The sequence below is a fragment of the Chlamydotis macqueenii genome, chromosome 18, assembly GCF_036417535.1.
Source record: "Chlamydotis macqueenii isolate bChlMac1 chromosome 18, bChlMac1.mat, whole genome shotgun sequence".
NCBI lineage: Eukaryota > Metazoa > Chordata > Aves > Otidiformes > Otididae > Chlamydotis > Chlamydotis macqueenii.
In genome coordinates this window covers 3,779,080-3,800,960 of record NC_141573.1, presented here as the reverse complement: position 1 = coordinate 3,800,960, position 21,881 = coordinate 3,779,080, and the positions used below count along the sequence as shown (strand labels likewise).

At 36.4% G+C, this 21,881-nt stretch overlaps 1 protein-coding gene across 5 annotated transcripts in view; it reads left to right on the top strand.

Annotated features, from left to right (window-relative positions):
* The window catches only part of HELZ (helicase with zinc finger), a 90,216-nt gene that overhangs the window by 44,965 nt on the left and 23,370 nt on the right, over nucleotides 1-21,881 (top strand). For 3 of the 5 annotated variants that reach the window (XM_086762165.1, XM_086762168.1, XM_086762169.1), the window contains 9 exons: nucleotides 242-372; nucleotides 2,804-2,983; nucleotides 3,514-3,618; nucleotides 10,544-10,722; nucleotides 12,305-12,423; nucleotides 14,205-14,350; nucleotides 16,809-16,956; nucleotides 19,572-19,755; nucleotides 20,712-20,940. In XM_086762165.1, the coding sequence (XP_086618291.1) occupies nucleotides 242-372; nucleotides 2,804-2,983; nucleotides 3,514-3,618; nucleotides 10,544-10,722; nucleotides 12,305-12,423; nucleotides 14,205-14,350; nucleotides 16,809-16,956; nucleotides 19,572-19,755; nucleotides 20,712-20,940 (1,421 nt within the window). The remainder of the gene's footprint in view (nucleotides 1-241; nucleotides 373-2,803; nucleotides 2,984-3,513; nucleotides 3,619-10,543; nucleotides 10,723-12,304; nucleotides 12,424-14,204; nucleotides 14,351-16,808; nucleotides 16,957-19,571; nucleotides 19,756-20,711; nucleotides 20,941-21,881) is intronic. The other 2 variants (XM_086762166.1, XM_086762167.1) reach the window with 2 other exon arrangements.

Genomic DNA, 21,881 nt, shown 5'->3' with positions numbered 1-21,881 from the left:
TAAAAGTCAAACAACAAAATTACGTTAGAGCAAATACTGTATTTATCTTTGGTTATAAAAAAGCAGCATGCTAATTTTGTCACAAATCACTTGATTGAATAGTGTTCGCTGTTTTTCTTCTGAGAGTCGGTAGTTTGCAGGAAGATAAAAATGTATCATATGCAGCAAAGTCTCATGAGTGTTTTCTAAATTAAGCATTTTTGGTTCACCTATTAATTTATTCATTCATTTTGTACTGCAGGTTGAACTTCAGTTTCAGTTAAATCGCTTACCCCTCTGTGAAATGCATTATGCCTTGGACAGGATCAAGGACAACAGTATTTTGTTTCCAGATGTCAGCATGACTCCCACCATACCCTGGAGTCCCAACAGGTACAAGAATACAAACACTTGAATATCAAAGCTTGTATGGTAATGCAGTGCTGAATTTCTCATAACAGATGGCTGAAATCTGCTCTAGAACAAGAAACATTCCTTGCTCCTCGTTAATGGTGAGGATGGTTCAGAGAAGGGAGCGAAACTGTTCTAAATAAAACAAGGAAACTGATCCTCGACGGACTAGAATCTGTTGATTGGTTTTCCCTGCGGTTGAGCTGTGATTTTATAGGCATTGCAGTTGTGTTGTAGCTATAGAAAACAAATCTGCTGTTGTTATTTACTGTTCTGCTGTTGTTCACTGAAAATATGGATGAAACTTTACAGGAATGTAAATTCCAGTTACTAGGAGTTTGCTGGCCAGGGTCTCAAGCGTGCAGACTTCCATTTGCGAGGAGCGATCCCTTAGTACCTTTTCAGCTGGATGTGGTGAGCCCAAATTTGGACATAGCGCCCAGGGAATGACTAAGAAAGGTGTGGGAATGGTTCTTGGAAGGAACAGCATTGCACTTGCAAGCAGTCCTAAGATTCTTTCTATACATGTCTTACAGTTTTCTTTATGAAATATAAACCCTTATGTTATATAAATACTTTTAAGGAAACTTAAGGCTGATGCAGTGATGCAGTGAAAATAGTTTGTGTTGAGGAGGAGGAGAAATATGAGGCACAGGGAATATGGTCAGTATTCCTGCTGCATAGGGAAGGATGAAAGAGGCATGAGGTTTCTGTGCTTAGAAACCAGGGAAATGAGAGGTATGTGGAACTGAGAGCCTGTACAGCATGCGAGGAGTCGTGTGGCGTTTTCGCAGGTGAGAATTAAGAGTCTGATTGTGACGCAGTACAAATCAGAAGATAGCGCAAGGATTAAAAGAGAAGTGATCTGGCCAAAAACCTGAGACAGTGAGATAATGTAAGACAGAAATTACTGGAAAAATTTTAGTTTGTCTTTGGAAGTGTAGGAAGAAGAGAGGTGATAAAAAGGTGGGAGCTGTGTTCTGAGTGAGGATGCTGTGTTCATCAAAGCTTTGGCAGCAAAGGCAGAGAAGAGAATGGGTTTTGCGTAGAGTTATACTACAAAGCTAATGGAGGGCAGTGACAGTCTTCACTGACTTAGTTAAGTTTTGGATGAATCTTACATGGAAAAAGTGTTTAGGAATAGTTTGGAAGTAAGCAATGATTTCAGTAAAAAGAAGATATGTCAAGTAAGCTAGAACTTTATCTTCTTTGTTTTGTATTGGGAAATTTATATTTACAGAAATTTACGTATGAGTTGTAGTTAAGATTTCTTTAATTGTTTTATATTTTTATATACATAAAAGATGTGTACAAAGGTTGTAGTTCAGTTTAAGACAAAGTAATGAGCCTGTTTTTTTCCATCTGATAGCTTGGTTTGCCCTACCTTGAGATTCAGTTCTTCTGACTGACTGAGAACTGTCTGTCCCTCTGCTTTTCTTCTATTTTTGTTTTACATCCGTATTAATTTGCAGTATTTCCTAGAGTCTCCTGCCAGCTCTTTGTTCATATCTGTCATAAAAGTTAGGAACTCAGTCAGTTCCCTCTTGATTTTGCTCCCTGTTGCTAACTACTACTGAACAGAAACTTTCCCAGACCGTAAGCAGCGTAGTGCTTGTACCAAAGCAGATCGCGTTACTGAAGTATGGCCATATGTGCCGCAGTGACAGGTGTTTTTTACTGTGCATGTCTACTTTTAAATCTGTCAGTGGGAATATTAAAAACAAATCTTTAACCCTTTATACTTACTGGAATTTTCTGAAAGCATGTTCCTCTTAATGCTGGTGTCACTGGCTGCTTACAGTAAAAATATTTTTTTTTTGGACTGCTTTCTCATGGTATGTGCCTTAATGATCTCAAAAAAACCTCCAAAGTAAAGAGAAGTTTGTAGTTAATTGGTAGCCATTAGTTTTTGGATTGATTTTTAATTTCATCGTAGATAGCTTTTACCAAGCCCTGGGGTTGTATAACTGTTGATTTTTAAAGCTGACAATGTAAATACTGCATGGAAGAAACATAATTGATGTTATATTTTGTATAGTAGTACTAGAAAATCATTGTATGTCTGCTTTTGTTATTGGGTCATGATACAGCATTTACTTTTTCTAAATTGTGTGCTATGCAAATTAATAATTGTTAGGTGAGACAGTGTAAATTGAGAAGTAGTTAGACTCCTTTTGAAAAAAAACCAACTGATTTATTGCAAATATTGTCAAGTTTTTGTGATTAAAGCATATGATTGTTTTGCTAGATTTGTTGATTTGTTTCCGTGTGCCTCAGAATGACACAATCAATACAGTAGGATGTAGACTCTTTAATTTCTTTAAAGCTTTTGAAATCTTACCTCGTTTCATTTCTGACTGACACTGGGTTGTCATAGCTTCTGTTTTTAACTCTGTTGCCTCCTTTTGTACAGACAATGGGATGAGCAGTTGGACCCTCGACTAAATGCTAAGCAGAAAGAAGCTGTTCTGGCTATCACTACTCCACTTTCAATACAACTGCCTCCTGTTCTTATCATCGGTCCCTATGGGACAGGAAAAACCTTCACTCTGGCTCAGGCAGTCAAGCACATACTCCAACAACAGGATACTAGGTGAGATGGGTCGCTAAATACACACTGATACCTGATTAGCAGAGAAGATGCAATTTTTAATTTAAAATCAAGTGAAAGGTAGATACACAGAATTTCCATCCAGCTTAAAAACAAACAAGACCCAAGCCATCCGTCATTGTTTTGAATGATAAAATAATTTTATAGTCTTAGCCTCTTTTCCATGTAGAAAAAAAACTAATTAAAATTGACAGTATGTAGAATGATTGTGATTTGCTCAACATGGGAAGTTTTGCAGTATGCTGGATAATGAAAGCTGTTCCTTACTTAAAATCAAGTCTAGATTAATAATCACAAAATAATTATTGAAAAACTGTTTGAATTTTAAATCTTTTCATAACTGAAGGATTTGAGTTAGAGCGCTGAATCATGCAAACTGTGGTAGGTTAGTGACTAGTATCATTAAGACAAATGTCCAGGAAGATGGCCACTGTTTCCTTTTTTTTGTATTCTACTGCTTTGAATTGTTTTCTGTTTCTTCATTGCTTTTTTATTTGCACCATTTATTCCAGCAGGATTCTCATTTGCACCCATTCTAATAGTGCTGCTGATCTCTACATAAAGGATTATTTACATCCATATGTAGAAGCAGGCAATCCCCAGGCAAGACCTCTCAGGTATTTTTTTAAGGCTTATTATGTATCTATAAAATACTATTCTTAAGAAAAGGTGTCTATAAAAAAGGTTAAAGAACTTTTAAAACATAAAAGCATATTGGCGTTACCAGCAATGCTTTTAAAAACACAGACTAAAAGGAACGAGAAACATTGTCAACGTAATTCTGGGTCATTTGTTAAATACGAATAAAGACATCCTTTTTTAAGCTTTTATTATTCTATTGATAAATGTCTCTTTCCTAATGAGCAACCTTTTGATATGCTCGTCTAAAAGCTACTATGATAAAATGACATGAACTTTGATTGTATTTTGATTCCAGAAAATTTTGATTCACACTTACAATGATAATTTGGAAATTGGGGCTACCCACCTGGCTTTTTGAAGAAAAAATTTGATGTCATAGGAGCTCCATATTTAGAGATTACTGTGAAAGTTGATTGGCCTCTTCTGCTAAGTCAGTTTGAAGTCGTTGTATATGTGGTTAAATGTACTTACCATGGGTGTTTTGGGGAAATTGGTTAAGGAAGAAAAATGAAGAAGAGGTGGGAACTTCAAGAGCAAGGAGGGTAAACTTGCATGGAAATAGTTAAGGAGGATGTATTTGTGGGCAGAAACCCACTCCTGGGAGTATCCTGTGCAGTAATCACAATATATAATGTATACTGCTAGCTTGGCATGTATTTTTTAAATTCTAGGAATCATTTGCTGAATGCTGGTGTGTGAGTTTATTACATTAGTAAGGAGATGACTCTGTATGTTTCCTTGTTGGCTGTTAAAAGCCATCCTGGGCTGATGTTTTATGCAGTGTCAGTAAAGGCAATGAAGTTATGTGAAAGGGCTGGTTTTACAAAAGGTGTAAATTCTCTTAGGTTTGCTGGCTCTCGTGCCATGTGACATTTTACAGACACTGAGGGTCTGGCCAGGGAGAAGGCAGTACCTTATTTTTGAAAAGTTACCTTTGGTCTGGCTATATTGTAACACCAGTTGTCTTAAGTTGGTTTGTAAAGCACTTTGTCGTGAAAAGCATAATAGTGTCTCAGTTTCGTGGTGAGAAAAAAATGTGTGTAATTGACGGTTTTGGGAGTATTGAAGTGTGATTTAACAGAGGAGGGAGTTAAAGTTAAATACAGTTTTATTGTGGTTGCCAGGCTTTTGGTACCTTCTTTTATGTCCTATATAGTCCAATCGCAGAAATACTTAGGAAAAACATACATTAAACGAAAGTGTGGTTTTTTGTGTGATTAAAATATATACACACGTTGGCCAAGAAAAACACAGCACATAATTCTAAAGCCACTGAATGTTTGAATTCAAGTATAATTGTTGTAGTATTTGTTGTGAGTCCTTCAGAAAGTGCTGCTGTACATTGTATGACATTGCTCAAATAGTCACGATACCTCTGTGAAAAGTTAAAGTTTTAGAAAATGGAGGCATCTCTGGCATTGTGTATATATATTTGTGGCCACAAGTTGTGTATATATATATTTATGTATGTACACAAGTACGTACGTCTGCAAATTACTTTAAAAATACTGCATGTATCTGAGAAGTGTGTGTTGTTTGAAAGCCAGTTGCGTGTCAGTGTGGTCTGGCAGGAGTTAACGGGTGGGTTTATCTGAACTGAAAGCTAAAGCTATGTGAGACTCCTCTGTTACTTTGCTTATTGACTGTTGTCAAGATATATTTTCAAATTAAAATCATTACTGTTAGTTTAAACAGGGTGCTCTGAGCCTCTTGCAGTATTTTAAAGGAAACACCAAGTGGAGTACAAGCAGTTAATTATGAAAACTGGATGTGCTGCTTGCAGAGGTTGATGTGTTTCTAAATGCCTGAGCAGTTTGCTTTCGATTTATTTCCTTATTTACTCTACAAGTGATGAGTTGGCTGAATAGTATCCTTGCTAAAAATGTTTCCATATCTTAGTGGGGAGCACCATAATTTTTGTTGTTTTTAAAGAAGGAAAGCTCAATTATTTAACATTGAGTGCTAAGAACTGTGTAAATGTTTCTGTAAATTTCTGTGGGTAAAATGTGCAAATTATCCTCCCTATGATGTAACATAAAAGTTTGAAGCCTGGAGTTTAGGGTTTTTTTCTTTAAATATCATGTTATAAATTCTTATATTTTCCTAACAAAAGAACTATCTGTGCCCTTTGGAAAATGCAAAGTCATAATGAACACTGAGAACTTATGCTGGATCGAAGTTCTGCACCTAAATAAAGTACCAAAGAAGCCTGAAGGCCAAATTCTCGAAGTCCTGATGCCTGTAAACAAATTCGTACCCAGAAAAAAAAATTTTTAAAAGCCCCTGGTTGTGTTTAGATGATTCAACGGTATTAGGGGCGTGCTCCAAAACCTGACTGTTACTGAAGGAACTTGACACTGAAACAATTTTGTTATACTTATGTAAATTAATGCAGAAGTGTTTCTGAAAGAAAAAAACCCAACCCTAACCTACAGTGAGGAGGAAAGAGCCTTCGATTAAGTGCTTCTGTTAGGTACCACGACGCTTGATTTGAAGGGTGGTGAAGCAGGCACCTTTAGACAGTGAGTCAGAGCGGTACGAGGCAGTAATTGGCTCCCAATTTCTGTACCCTTTTACTCTGTGGATGTGCTTGTCTCTCTTCATCAACTGCTAGAGTCTTCAGGAGGTAGGCTGCTGGCGTAGCCACTCTAGCTAGATACTGCAGATTGTCACCATCTCCTAAAAGCTCCGGTCAGTACCTAGGAAGCAGATAGCAGCAGCTTGTGTGTTTCTGGGCATACAGTGGTTGAGGTATCTACTGTTTATTACTATTATTTTACTTGCGTATTTCACATTTAATTGAATCAATACACTGGCTTTTATGGAATACTAGGGGAAAGGAACCAGATTGATATTACTTTTATTTCTATTTTAAATATTTTTGTTTTTGTTTATTCCTAAACAAGTTGTTACTGACTAGCAGTTCAGCAATGTTAGAAAATAAGTTGATTCTGTTTAAAATATCTCAGCTGAAACCTCTCTGGTTCATTTAAAAAATACTCTGATCATAACATATGTGTGTAAGTACTGCATGTAGCCTGAAACCAGGTAGCTTCAGTATGTGGCTACTAGCTTCAGGAGATACCCAGACTATAAAAATTAATCAGTTGGAGCAGACCAGAGTCTGAATTAAAGAAAACCAAAACCAAGAACCCAGTAGATGTTAAAGGACCATTGCCCTTCTTTCCAAGTTGCCTGGATTAAATTTCTCATACTGAAAATGTTATTAATATATCTTATCAAATATTGGTTTGCAAAATAAATACCTCTGTAGCCAATTGTTTTTTTTTTTTTCTTAGCTTCTGTCTTATGCCATCCTCAAAGGAAGATTGGTTAAAAAAGTGAACTTCCAGGTTGTAAGACAGGTGCTTCACGTGTTTTCTACATCCCAAGGAACACACTTGTTTGTGAGAATGAGCCTCTCTTTAGATCTTTGGAGGTGGATCAAAACACATGGAAGAGGGAAATCTTTTTAGCTTTTAAAGTTTTTAAATAGCTTTTCAAGTTTTCTTTTTAGGCTTCTTGGGACTATTTTTTTTTTTTTAATAGTCTTTTAACAGAGGCATGATAGGAGACTGCTAGATTCTTTTTCCCTAAGCTTCTGTGTTCTTTTTGCTTGAGGGATTTCAGGTGAGAAATAACTGCACAAAATCTGAGGAGCTGGGATTGGAGTTTAATCAAGAAGAGTTCTTTGGAGCACAGCCTGAAGGGAGAATCCTGGCCTTTTTATCAAGAACTGGAAGGAGTTATTGTTTTCCAGTTCAGGGAAAAGAAGTTTTGAGGAGCTTAAATTTGTCACCATTCACTCTGCTGTAAGGAGTCTTGAGAAGTAGAAGTCGCTTTTGTAGGACAGGAGTGCAGATTAAACTCATTAGACTCCCTCAGAGGTTCTGACTCTAGACTCCCCCTTTATTAACTTTCAGAAGTCTGTTTTAAGTGATTTAAGAGCAATCCCAGCCTGAAACACGAACAAGGAAATGATTGTGAATCTTAATTACTGATATAAATTAATTACTTTTGCAAATAGTCTGTTGTACAAATTGATACTTTAATGGAAATTTATCAATGGAAGAAAAGTAACATTTAATAAAAATATTTGGGGAAATTACTTTTTTGATGTAATGGCTGGAAGGTTGACGGAAGCATAGATAGGTTAGCTAACAGTTTGTTCCGTTCTTTGGCTCATTGCCTAGAGGTCCACAGAAGTGAAGGCTTTTGTTGTGGATATCCAGATGCCACATTTAAAAATAAAGGTGCTATAAATTTCCACGCAAAATGCAGATTCTGTGCATGTTAACCCAGCATTAGTAAGTACAGTGGATATATTCGATGCTTTTATTTGCAGAAGATTGAGTCCCTAATCTCTAATCTTCTGAGATTTCCATTTCAGTGTGGTTTCTATGTATTTGCTAATGATTTCACTGCCAGTGGTTTGGGTAAACCTTAGTGTTCAAGGTTTTAATTTCTCCAGAATTAGTCTTGATGTGAAGCGCGCGGTGTGAGAAAATACACTCTCATGGGACCTATGGCTGGGTTTTAGTTTTGTAGCTGCAGTTTTTGCTCATCTTTGTGCCTTTAGCTGCAGACTAACAGAATGTATTGCAGATAGCTATGAATGTTTGATTAGTAACTGCCTAACTGCTGGCATTCAGATACTTTTCTTGTGCAGATATTAAGATTAGTCACTTGTTTAATCAGAAGTTAAGGGTATGTTGCAAAGTGAAGTGTTATGATTTGTGTTAAGCTGGCAAAACCCATTTTTTTAATGGGTTCCTCTAACTTTAAGAAAAAAAATGCCTAATAATGAAATTACAGGAGATTTTATCAGCCCAAATTGCACCTGAGAAAGAAATCCCTTGTTCAGTGTGGCTTACTTACATCACGACGTTTTCGAAGTAGTCACATCTGTTAGGTGTTTTTATGCCAGTGGTGAATAATAGCTTTGGGATACCTTTTTGATCTCACATCAAAATAAAATAAATTAATGGGTAAGCAGCAATGCGGTTTGAAATGCTGTCAGCCAATCTATGAGTCACACATAGTTGAATTTTTGTAATAAAAGACAGTGCATGGTATAATAATGTCTAATAACCATAATATTTTGCATTTCAATAGCACCTTTCATCCAAGAATCTCAAAGTACTTTACAAACATAAACTCACAATAAACTCATTAACCCTCACAGTACTCCTGTGAGACGGTAGGTAAGTATTGCCCTCCGTTAAGGCTGAGAGACTGAATCATAGAAAGGCTGACTGAACGGCTGAGATAAATACAGCAGGGTTTATCTTGCTCCTGCCCCTTGTTCTAGCTGTTAGCCCGTGACTGTGTGTTGTTACATTGATGTGATAGCAGTTTATCAAATAAAGGTTATCGGTTTGATGGCTGATAAGAAAGAAATAAATGTACTGGGGTGACATTAGAAGGTTCTTGTTCTGAGAACGACTCCGGCGAGCGTTGTTTGCTCCTGCGCTGAACCCAGTTCTTAACTGGAGTCACCTTTGGTGACAAAGTGTCAATGCTGGTTGGCTGCGTTGTCAAATTGAAAAGCCATTCAGAATACCGCAGTGCGTTTGCTCCTCTTTGCAATTCATTTTGTGCTTATTGACCAAAATGGACATTGTATTTTCACAAACTTAATTTATTATGATCCTAATAATTGTTTCTCTCACGGTATATGCAACTGAGCTGTAATTTTCAAACATGGCTGGACACGTGACATCCAAAGTCCAGCCAGTGGGATCATGATATGCGTTTAGGTGCATAATTACACTTTTCTACATACTTTGTTAATGATTTGGGATTTGTAATATGGGCACAGGAGAAATTAATCAGAAGAAAATAAATAATGAATAGATAAACCAAACAGCATTAAATATATTTAGAACTGAAATTAGTTTAAATGATTTAATCTTAATTTGCTTTGGAAATAAAATAACTTTAATTCTAAATAGTAGTATCTGTGCAAGTTTCCTGTAGTTTAAAGGTTACACTGTAGAGTCACAGTTATTACTTGGTACAGATGATATTTTTGAGGAACACGCCATAGAGAAGCCCTTTGGCATCTTTATCTGGACCCTCAGCCGGTGTGGTTTGGTGTATTTCTGTGTACCTCTGTGGAGTTACTGCTGTACTCCACTCCTGTGTCTTCCCGGTTCCTCTTCCACTTAGCTAGACTGGCTGTGACATTTCATCACTTTTTAAGAAAAATTCATTATTGATCTCATGACATGGTGATTAAAACCTTCTTATGTGTCATGGAAAGGTACTTGAAGTCCAGAGCTTTGCTGACAGTGTCCTGATGTTTTAGACTCTAGCCATCCTTTCTGGCACTGTTTTCTCATTCTTTTGTACAGTGTATCATAATTATAGCCCTGCGTGATAAAAAGATGAATATACTTCCTGTTTGGGTCTTAGAACTTACAAGACATATAGCATGTGTAAAAGAAAGTACAGTATTTTATTAATGTCTTTTGAATTTTATTTTAAAGATCGTATGGCTGCAGTTGATGAAATGTGCAGACCACTGCAGTTCTGTCAGTTCCCAGACTGTGGGCTACATTTGTATTTCATCTGAGGAAATATTTCTTTAGAATGAGTTTACTGATAGTTTAAAATGAAATAGACATCGGTGTGAGGGTCACAGAACTTAACTGTATGAAGAATTTAAAGATTTTCCTATGTGCATTAATCCTTGGTAACTGTTTGTGTGTGTAGTATTGCACTGCAGCGAATGATGGAAGATAAAATCCAAGACATTTTAGCATGTAATTCTGCACAGTTGTGGTGTTTTTCTTCCTGAAGATTTATTTATCGGAAACCAGAATATTAGCATGTGAAATATTAGGCTATCACTGTGTTCAAACTGTAGAGAAAATAAGCCCCCTTTTTCTTTTTTAGGGTATATTTCAGAAATCGCTGGGTAAAGACTGTCCACCCAGTTGTGCATCAGTACTGTTTGATTTCAAGCACACATTCCACCTTTCAGATGCCACAGAAAGAAGACATTCTTAAGCAGCGAGTGGTAGTTGTTACTCTAAATACATCACAGTATCTATGTCAACTGGATCTTGAACCAGGTAGGATCATTTCTAAACAAGAAGCGTCGATGTTTTGAGAATTATCTTCCTCTTACCAGTGTCAGTTCCTTATGTAGTTCTTTGAACCATTAAAAAAATAAACAATGATACTCTTAAAATGGTTTTCTCTTTTTTTAATGAATAAATGTTTATTACAAAACTGTAAACTGCTGTCATTCAAAGTAACCTTTTGCTTATTCTGTTTTTTCCTTATTAAAAAATACCCAAACAAAACCAAATAAAGAAGCAGTACTGTCTGTGATCTGGTATTTCTGAGATCCAAGAGGGAAAATTCTCTTTGAGATTCTGACTTTGAATATTGTGCTTATTAAGGTCATTACTCAGTGGAGCATGTAAGCATAAATACACACGGAGACTTTTTTTCTTGTTTTGTGATTTGTTTGGCTTTGCAAACAACTCCCACACATACAAACCCATGCTATGTTAATGTGATACTTCTGGGGTTGTTTTCTAAACTGAAATACATTAGACTGTGTTTTGGGGGGGCAGAGGCTGCTTAGGGTTTATTGTTTTCGTGATCTCCAAATTAAATCAATCTGCTTTTTGGAGAACATGGAATTTCTTCACAGAAGTTGTTACAGTTAATTTTTTATGGGTACATTTAGACATGTGTTGCAACAGAGAAAACTGATATGGAATTTATGGTAAATATTTTCAGGTCTTTAGATGGAAGTAACTGCTTTGTTTGACAATGAGCTGTGTACAGTCATACCATAGAAATGTGTGTGCAGCTGTATGAAGTTCATGTTTTGCAAAGAAAATTGCTACATTTTTGTGTATATCATCTTAATTGGATGGTACACCAAGTCCTCTAATACTTTGTTTTAAACCTTAATGTATATCAATGTATAAAACCACTTCTCTTCTATACTTATCCTGAATTTACATGTCATAAAATTTAAGTCTACTGTGGCTCGGTTTTTTCAAGTGCATGTTATTCAGTGCATAGATTTCCCTCCCGCCCCACAAACTTTTTGGTCCAGTATTATCACAAGACTGAATTTAAGTGTTCCTTCACCTTCTGTTCCTTTTTTCCCCCCAACATTCCCTAAAGCCCATAACCAGCCAAGTGCTCAGGTATGTGTGCAATTTTAATGGGAAATTTAGTGTATAAAATAGTTATTAGGACTCAAATCCATGAAGAAATCCTTTTCATTGTCATTGTCCAAAGCGCTTCAAGCCTCATGGTGATAAAAAGATTTGCAGATTTGAGAAACCTGCTGAGACAGGTCTGCCAAGAGACATTTCCTCTTGGTGTAAGGAGAGCTCAGATAAAACACTTGTTTAACTTCACATATATCAGAAGAGAGAGGCAGATCTGTGGGTACTGCTAATGTCACTGGCAATCAGTTGACTGACGTTGGTCATTTGATGGGTTTGAAAATTGTTCATGTGGTTGCTGGTGGTTGCTAGAAAGTAATTTGTATAAGCCGTACTGAATTTTTTCTAGTTTGGTTACTATCAGAATACAGAACTTTCGGTACAGTTTCTTCTATTGTTATCACTGTTTATTTTATCATATTTCAAGTTTCATTTATTTGCTGATATCTCTGTTTTACAGGTTTTTTTACACACATTCTGTTAGATGAAGCTGCGCAAGCTATGGAGTGCGAAACTATTATGCCTCTAGCATTAGCTAATAAAAACACAAGAATTGTCTTGGCTGGAGACCATATGCAGGTAAGAGCTATAGAATTTTTGAATGTAAAGTGTTTATGTATAATATTTTTGTTTATATATTTAAGGTATTTATCTGCTCCAAATTTCTATGGTATGAAATACCTCGTGGTCTCTAACATAGACTCACTATTTCTGCTGAGTGAGAATGTGCTGTTGTCTCTATTTTACAGTAAGGGAATTGAAGCACAAAGCTGGTGAGTTGTCCGAGGTTGCACAGGAAATCTGTGATAGAACAGACCTGGGCCTGCCCAACCCCTGAACTATGTGCAAGTAAAATTTCATTTTACAGAGAGAGATGCATACATTTTACCAGTCATATAACAGACAGGGAAGCCAAGGAAAATTCAGGGGATATTTGCGCAAGATATAGAGATAGTTATTATTACCGTCAGGGTAGGAGTTTCTCCTGCTTTTTATGACTGGTGTTCCTTATTGATATCCAAAATAATTAAAGAATATGGAGAATGTATATTGTGATTTAGACAACTTTTTTATTATTATTATTAGAAGAATCACAATCTGGTAAGGATTTGAACAAGCAAGGAGTGGGAAATGGAAACTGACCAGTGCCTTGACGTTACTGTGATGTGCCTAGGAATTGCTTGGCTTAAAGAGTTTAGAAGAATTTAAAATCCTGATTATGCATATAATTGTGCAGCCTGTAGGCATGAGAAAAGTCAGCCTTACTTGCTTTGCTGATTTAGGCCAAATTTCTTTATTTTTATACATTTGCCTTTAATTGTCTTGACATTTCACAATGGCAGTAGAGTTGACGTTTGCTTTGTTACAGTAATAAACTTAGTGTGGCCACCTATCATTTAATCCTACTAGGTCATTTCAAATCATGATCATAGTAATCCCAAGGACTGGGATAGTGCTTTTTCAACACAGGTCTCAAAAATGCTTTTTAAGAGACTGGAATTCTTACCCCTTCAGGCTAGATTGCATCAGCCCAGCTGGATGGCTGGAGTCTTGACTTGGCCCGTGAGTCTCAGGCTGTGTGCATAAAGAACTGTTCTGTAGCTCAGGTTCTCACAGAAGCTGCTCTATGTGGTGTCTAGTATTTGCATTTCTAAAGCTAATATTTATCTGGAGTGAAACTTAAACTGGGTGTCTGAATCATACGTCTTCAGAATGACAAAATAGATTGACTTGACTTTTACATTTTAAAATTTCATTTTTTAAATCTTTTTTCATCATCCTTAGTTCTGTTTTTCCTGCTGTAATAGAGGATGGTTTTATTGTTAAACAAGCCTAGTAGTAGTTCAGTGTAATAGTAACTAGACCACTTGGCTTTTATTTTTTTTTCCAATGACTTTCTATTGAACTCTTAAAAATTGTGTTACTAATTTCTGTATTTTCTGATCTGTACTATTTGTGGTAGTAACTTAGCTGTGACGTGCTTGTCAGAGTATTGGTGTAATATCATTCAAAACACAGTTTTGGTTTGGGGTGGGTTATTTTTTGGGTCAAACTGCTCTCTGCTTTGAGTTGCTCATCTGTGCAAGCCACAAAGAAAAAACTTAAGTATAAGGGTTCTTCTCTCCTCTTTACATAGTTACTGAATGTTTTATTGTTCCCTTAAGAGCATGCTGGTCTTTTGTGACTTTTACAGTAGGAATGGCCATTTCTGTGGAATAGCAATGGTGTATGTCTTCCAACTATGAATGTACAGTAAAAGTAAGGTTTTTTTTTTTGTTTTGATGGAAAATACGTATGTTGGGAGCGTGAAATTACACTTATTTAGTTACATTTTCTTTGTATATGTGTGTCTATTACAGCTCAGTCCTTTTGTCTACAGTGAATTTGCCAGGGAAAGAAACCTTCATGTTTCATTGCTTGACCGGCTCTATGAGCACTACCCTGCAGAATTTCCGTGCAGGATCTTGCTGTGTGAGAACTATCGCTCCCATGAAGCTATCATCAAGTAGGTGTGAACTTTTTCACTGTATCACGCTTTCCTTTGGCTGATGTGAGTGAACAAAAGAACTCTGAGTGCAGCACAACTGAATGAAGAAGGAAGCATTACATGTTTCTGTAATGAAATCTTAGTTGTTTCAAAGTTAATTAGTAGAGTAATTCTTTGTTACGAAGTTGAAATTTAGTCTCCTGGAACAGATGCCAGAGGTTCAGTTGGGCAGTTGTATTACAGCCCCCTAATTCAGGTGGGGATGCTTTGGCTGCAAGACTTGCACACTAAACCAAAGAAGAGCTGACTTTCCCTTTTTATCCATTGTGCAGTATATTGTATAGAGTCTGTGTTTCTTTGAACTGCCTCAGAATTTTAGAATTACTGGGCTGGGTTATCTTGGAATGGTAAGCTATGTGCAATGTGAGGAACATATGGATATACAACTATGAACAAAATTTGACCTATTTTTTTCTGTGCATGTTTCTTTCCTGTTGTCTTTTTTTGTTACTACTTTCAAGACACATTAATCAGTGGGTTTGCATTTTTATGCTATGATAAACTAATGGCTGCTAGTGTAATGAGCTCATCCATGAGCTGTGCTAGAAAAAATAAGTGCAATCATGGGGAAAAATGCTAAAGTTTAAATCCTGGCTCAAATATGTACTGAGGAATATTATGTTGGTATCCAGTTGTACTAATTAGGTTATCACTGTGTTCAAAGCAAAAGCAGAAGTATTTAAGTGCTCTGGCGAATCAAAAGTGAGAATGTAACATATTTTGTTACATGTCTGTCTTAATTTTATGGACTTTGTACTTATAGACTGAGTGATGCTAAATTTCTTATACATTTCTGGAAATTTGAAGTTTGAAATGAGAGAGAATCTGAAAAGGAAGGGATCATTCCAGCTTTTGGTTAGAGATCGCTTCCATGAAATTTGTGTCAGAAAGATCATTAAAATTCACTTCAGCTGTTGGAGAGTGAGTTCCTAGCAAGATGCACTATGTTGAACACCAAAGTAGGGATTGCAGAAGTACTACTGGGGCTAGTTGGTTGTCCAGTGGAAGTCCAATGTGCCTAGTTCCACTAGAAAGTATTGCTGTGTGAAGTGAAACCTGCTAAATATGCCAATGGTGGTCCATTTAGGAGATTGTCTTAAGTCTGCTTCTTTTTGTGATGTGGAATTTCCCCTGACAAGTGGGACCGTGGCACTTAAGATAGAAGTACGTGCAGAAAGATGGTTCACGGTGGGCTCATTAATCATGCCTACCTGAGTGAAGAGACCAAAATACATTAAGGAAAGAACAAGACATTAGTTCAGCCTGACTCTGCAGCTGTGGTTGGAAAAGCAGTCTGTGTAGAAAGGGCGTTTTATTGTTTAATGAGAACTCATTACTAAGAATTAATTTGAATTGCTGCAACTCAGTCCACAGAAGAGTTGTGTAATTTGAGGATTGTCCAGTGTAAGCCAGTTCTGGTCAGCAGCGGGCTGCAGTTGTTGCTGATGATTTGGTAGCAGACTAGCTTCTTTAGCTTAAGCTACAGTGGTTGAAAGCTTGGAAGAACTTGTTGGGCCTGCTAACTGTACAGTCTCCTGCTTTTGTTGTCTTCATGTCAGGCTGCCATTCATGTTACTGCATCCACAGAGCTATAGCTGAAGAACGTAAGGTTGGAGGTTGAACATTCAGAAGTTAGGTTATACTAGAATTCACTAATTAATGAAAGGCGATACGTTAGTTTAGCTCTATTGTGCATACAGCGGTACGCAGTACTTACAGTCTTACCGATAGCAATCTGCAATCTTCTTACTGGCTTTCTGTCTTGTTCCATTCAGTTTGCTTTCTTCCCTCCTGCTCTTCACCATGAAAGTAGTTCTTGCCTCATTTCTTTTTCAGTCAGCCAGCTTCTGTAATGCCTGCTGCTAGCAGAGGAACTGTGCTCTGGTTGTGTTTCTGATGACTAGCAACATAGATGGGTCTGGAATAGAAGTCACAGAGGAAAAGCTTGCTTGGAAGCTGAACGCTTGACCTGCATTGTGCTCAGTACGCATGAAATCTTTAGTAAATTTACCTTCCGAGTTCAACAACTTTCAGCTGATGTTAGCAGACTTATTTTCCAGCAAGCCTGGGGAATAACCAGTGCCAGACAGCAAGTGTTCCTTTTGTCCAGTTTCAAGCCACCAGAACCTCTAAGTGAAACATGAGTGAGAATGTTAGTAACTCTGTCAAGCTTTAGATTAGAAGAAAATACTGCTTTGTAGAACAAGTGTTGGAAAAGGGTATTTTTAGTGCCTTCTGCTCCATCTGCAGTATGGAAAGATCAGTTCAGAGAAATCACTTGAAGATGCTGAATAATAATCAGCGCTCTGTTTTTCTTATGAAGTATTTTGTGCATGTTTTATCTGCGAGATTTGCATATTTTATCAGTGAGCTCATATGTAGACTCCACATTTTACTCTGTTTTGTCTTGTTACAGTTATACATCAGAACTTTTCTATGAGGGCAAATTGATGGCAAGTGGAAAGCAACCAGCACACAAAGATTTCTACCCTTTGACTTTCTTCACAGCACGTGGAGAAGATGTGCAAGAAAAAAACAGTACCGCTTTTTACAATAATGCAGAGGTAACTCTTCTTTGGCTTTGTTCTGTTTTCTTAAAGCTCCCCTCCCCTCATATTTATTTGTTTATATTCAGTGTAGGTGGAAGACATAAATTCTCCTCTGCTAGGCCAGGGGAACATGGAGTTTGCTAAACATGAAGTAGTGAACATTGCAATTATAGTAAACATTTCCACTAATTTCTCTTCTTTTGTTTTCTTTGCAAATTGCAAGCTGCATAGAGTTCTCAGGCTCATTCTTCAGGATGTCTTTCCTGATAATTTTTGTGACAGTCTGATGAATGTATCTTAGCAACTGAGAGTCACTGCAATTTGAAGTAAAACTTAGATTTCTTTGACTGTTGTAGAAATGTTCCCACTCAGATAAGAGTCCTCCAGAGTAACATTTCGTATTTGCTTTAATATGTTTAGGATCAGTGTCTAACTGATCATTTACAGATGAGATTTTTTTTTTTTTTGTGAGAACTTATTCTCAACATGTTTGTTTCACATAGATTTATTTGTATTCTTCAAAAATTACTTTAATTCTTATTCCCTCCCTTGAGTTAAAAAAAACCCAGAACACACAAAACCAAACAAAAACCAAACACCCCTCACTCTTTCCTCTGATTTGGTAATACTTTTTGTAGTGGAAGATGCCTTTTTCCAGTCACCTCAAGTTAGGGAGGAGTTGACCCAACTCCTTTTTTTTCCCCACCAGAAAGATATCTTAAGAAATGTCCTTGACATTTAAAGAGAAACAAAGAAGCATCACTAATTTTCTTAAACTCATGGGGAATTTTAACTGAAATTAGATTGCAGTTTAGCAGCAGTGTCTGTTACAAAGCACTACTGTCTGTGTTTCCCCTTGTTGATCATGGTGCAGTTCATCTGCTGCACAATTTTCAGCCTTTTTGTTGTTATTATATTGCACTTGTTATGTGTTCTTTTGATATATTAAAATATCTACTTAAATAAGAAGCTCCAATGACTTCTGGACATATCACTGAAAAAACTGAAGGCACCTGACTGCTTTCGTTAATCTGCTTGGATTGCTTTGCCATTTAAAAAAAGTTGTAAAAAACCTAAAAATACCTTCAGTGGCCAAGTAACTGTCTGAAAATTGTGAGTCATTAATAGCTACAGGCAGAAATGAAGGACAACAGCTGCTTGAACACCCACATGAAAAACTGAAATTCAGATGATGAGGGAGGTTTTTGCTATTTGACCCTTAATGGGCACTTGCATAGGGGCATCTTATGGTTCATTGGTGCCTGTATTAAGCATTAATCTGGAAAATACACTTTTGCTTTTTGGTTTTAATTCTAAATTTTCCCTATATGGTGTTAATTCTAAATACATATCCAGAAGCTATATGCTTTCAGAGAAGCTTGCCAAGATACCTGCAAAAGATTATTATGTTTGTGCTGTGGTTTTTATATATAACAAAGTTTATTCTAATGTACTTTGTCAATAGAACTAGCTTTTAAATACAAGAATTTATGTTGCAAAAAGTTATCTTTATACTATTGTACATACCCATTGTGATTTCTATAACTTTTTTTTTGTTCCTGAAATGTCCGTAAAAGTTCGTAGAATTCCCACCTACTGATTTGAAGACGAGATAATGGGAAAGATAAGAGCATTACAATTTTTTTAATGCACCCTTCCCACAGCCAAAGATAACTGGATGAATAGGGAAGAGAAGAAAATTAAGAATACTTGAAGTTCTTGTACAAAAGACTGTCTGCCTAGCTTGCATTAAGGGCTCGGCTTGCATTTGTGATGCTATAGGAAAACTATCTTCATCAATTATCATGCTTTAAATAGCTGAATAAATATTTATTGGATGACATATTGACATTTCTTAAATGACATATTGAATGTAAATGTTAAAAAAAAAAAAAAAAAAGAAACAAGCCCACAAACCTTCCTTGAAGTTACTACGAAATACCTTCTACAGTGCAGTATCTATTCAGTGCCTTGAAAGAGAAGCTGCTCTGCCTGGTGCTTTTTGGCAGGGGGTAACTTTGAGCCTGTCTCCTCACAGAAGGAGATTTTCAGTTTTTATTACTCATTAGTCTTCTCGGGTAGCACACTTCATGGTATTTTCTAGAGATCAACTAGAAGGTGATGAATAATCTGGAACTCCTGATGGTATCCTTTGGAATGGGAAGTGATTGTGTTCTGGTATATTCTCTTTGTGGAGTTATCAAACTCTAATATGCCTTATATAAAATCCAGAATAAAAATAATCCCTATTTAGGCAGTATATTTACTTACAGAACTTAGATAAAGTATGATAAGAAAGGTCTTGCTGCACTTGACATTTTCATAAGAACATAAGTGTGAAAATTAAGGCTATTAATATAATTTCCTAGCTTGTACTTTCAAGGTGACATTTTTGTGGGCAAACTTTATTGCAAGATTCAAAAGAGGTACTATATAGTAAATACATTGTTTTAATACATGGTATTTTAGAGTATCACTATAGAATACAATAATATTATTGCTTGTTCAGTAATGCTGTCGAATACTGTGACATGGAAATGTTTTAAAGCTTTAAAATTCAAATTCCCTTCCCATATCAAAGAATGATCTTCAGTGGAGCATACTTTCAAGAATTCTGACTTTCTTTTAAGGTGTTTGAAGTAGTAGAGCGTGTTGAAGAATTAAGAAGAAAATGGCCTGTTGCCTGGGGCAAGTTGGATGATGGCAGTATAGGTGTCGTAACGCCTTACGCTGATCAAGTGTTCAGAATTCGGGCTGAACTTCGGAAAAAGAGACTGTCTGATGTCAGCGTAGAAAGAGTGCTGAATGTTCAGGGTAAGTAAGAGTTACATGTCTCAGAAATGTGCTAAGGAGGTAAAAAATGTGACTGGTGAAGTTAAGTAAGGCTTACTAAAATAATCTTAAAATGATCAGAACAAAAGGAGAGCTGTGATATAGCCCATAAAAACTGATATATCAATATGGAACTGGCAAGTACGCTGATTAGATGTTATTCCAACATTGAATACCAAAGCAATAAACTCGAGGAAGTGAGATCTACCTTTTCTTCAAAATTAAGTTTAAACTTATTTAAAAAATAAATTGATTGAGTGTAGAATGTAAAAATTGATGGATTTTTATTGTAAGGTGAAAACCAGTTACAAATAAAAATGTAACAAGGCTTTAGGCTCAAAATGTTTTACTGATTTTTTTCATTTCTAGAATAGACTGTAAAAGGGGTCCACAAATGTAGGTATTTGTTCCTGGAATCACACTGATAACAAGAATTCTGTGTAGGCATTGCTTGTTGCTAGGTTGCACTTTCAGTCAGTAATAAACAAAAGAAGATGATAAAATAACTGAGTGACAGTGAGTGGTGTGCTGTGTTTTTTCATGGTAGATATTTGAGAAATTTTAAAATGTGAAACAAGAGTGTCCAGAACTTTCTCTTTTTAAGTTCAAATAAGTAAATACAAATTTTGTTATTGGCTGATTGGCAACACTGTAAAGATAATTAACATTTCAGAAAGTTTTGGGGTGATTAATATCAAGTTGAAAAATAAGTTTTTTAAAGAGGAAATATTCTTGTAATAGACCATGCTATTTATAGTGCATCTTTTAAAACTTTAAAATCTTATTATTCTTGCATAAAGCTCTTGATCTGAAGAGTAGCTATCAGTTCTTCACAATACCTAGGTGTGAAGTCTGGCTGGCAAGTGCGGTGATCTGATTGTGTTACTAGCAGAAATAGCTACACTTACCTCAGACATTTGTTTTTTGTTTCGTTTTAGGAAAACAGTTCAGAGTTTTGTTTCTCAGCACAGTACGAACACGGCATACATGCAAACATAAGCAAACACCGATTAAAAGGAAAGAGCAGTTACTGGAGGATTCAACAGAAGACTTGGATTATGGTTTTCTGTCTAATTACAAACTTCTCAACACTGCCATTACAAGAGCACAATCCTTGGTAGCTGTGGTGGGAGATCCTATTGCTTTATGTTCCATTGGAAGATGCAGGTACTTTATACTTTAGATATGTTCCATCAGGGCTAAGGATGCTGGAAAATGTGTTTATCTGTGACTGATGTGTTTACTAAATGATGGGTGTTCTTTTAGTTGCCAAAGAAGACACCATGTGTTTAAACCCTTAAAATAACTGTATAATGAAATTGAAATTCTTCGTGTTTATATCAATGGAAAGATGGTAAAGCATTAGATGTGTTCCCAGCCCTTGCAGAGGCTTGAATCTGCAGGCATCATTTCACCTTGTCCAAAGTGTGCTGCTGAAGCTCGCTCCTGAGCAGAGCAGGCAGCTGTAGCCCCGTGTAGACTGAGCAGTGTTGGTCTGTGCTGCAGTGATTCCTGCGATGCTGTCTACCAGGTCTCCTCTGGAGCTGGATGCAGCAGTTGTGCGAGGGCCATTCGGTCCCCTCACACCTTCTTATCCAGAGTCACAGTGTCACCGTTTATCGCAACCTACGGAGAGGTGTGGGATGTCTACTGCCTGGTCATTGATGAACTGTCTTTTGATGTATTTATAGTTACTCTAATTTTCACTTGACAGTAACAATTGAAGATGCTTAATTTTATTTTCTACTGAGGTTTTTTTTTTTTGTTTGCCTATTACAATTTTATATATAAAAGTAATATATAATTTGGAATTAAAGATTGTGATGTAATGTAGTATTTTAAAATTGAATGTTATGGCCGTCATATGAAGGTAGAAGACGTGAAAACTACTATTTATGTTTCTATATGTCTTCATGACACTGGGAAAAAACTTGTTAAGATTTGAGAGAATTTACTTTTTATAGACCTAAATGAAGAAATGTGAAAAATACTAAGAAATGTAAACACTGATGTTAAGGATACCAAGTTCGTGTTCTTCAAAGGTTTGGTTTTTGATGGAAGAACTGAAATGTTGAGATGATCAGAGATAAACCCTGAGGCTTATTTCT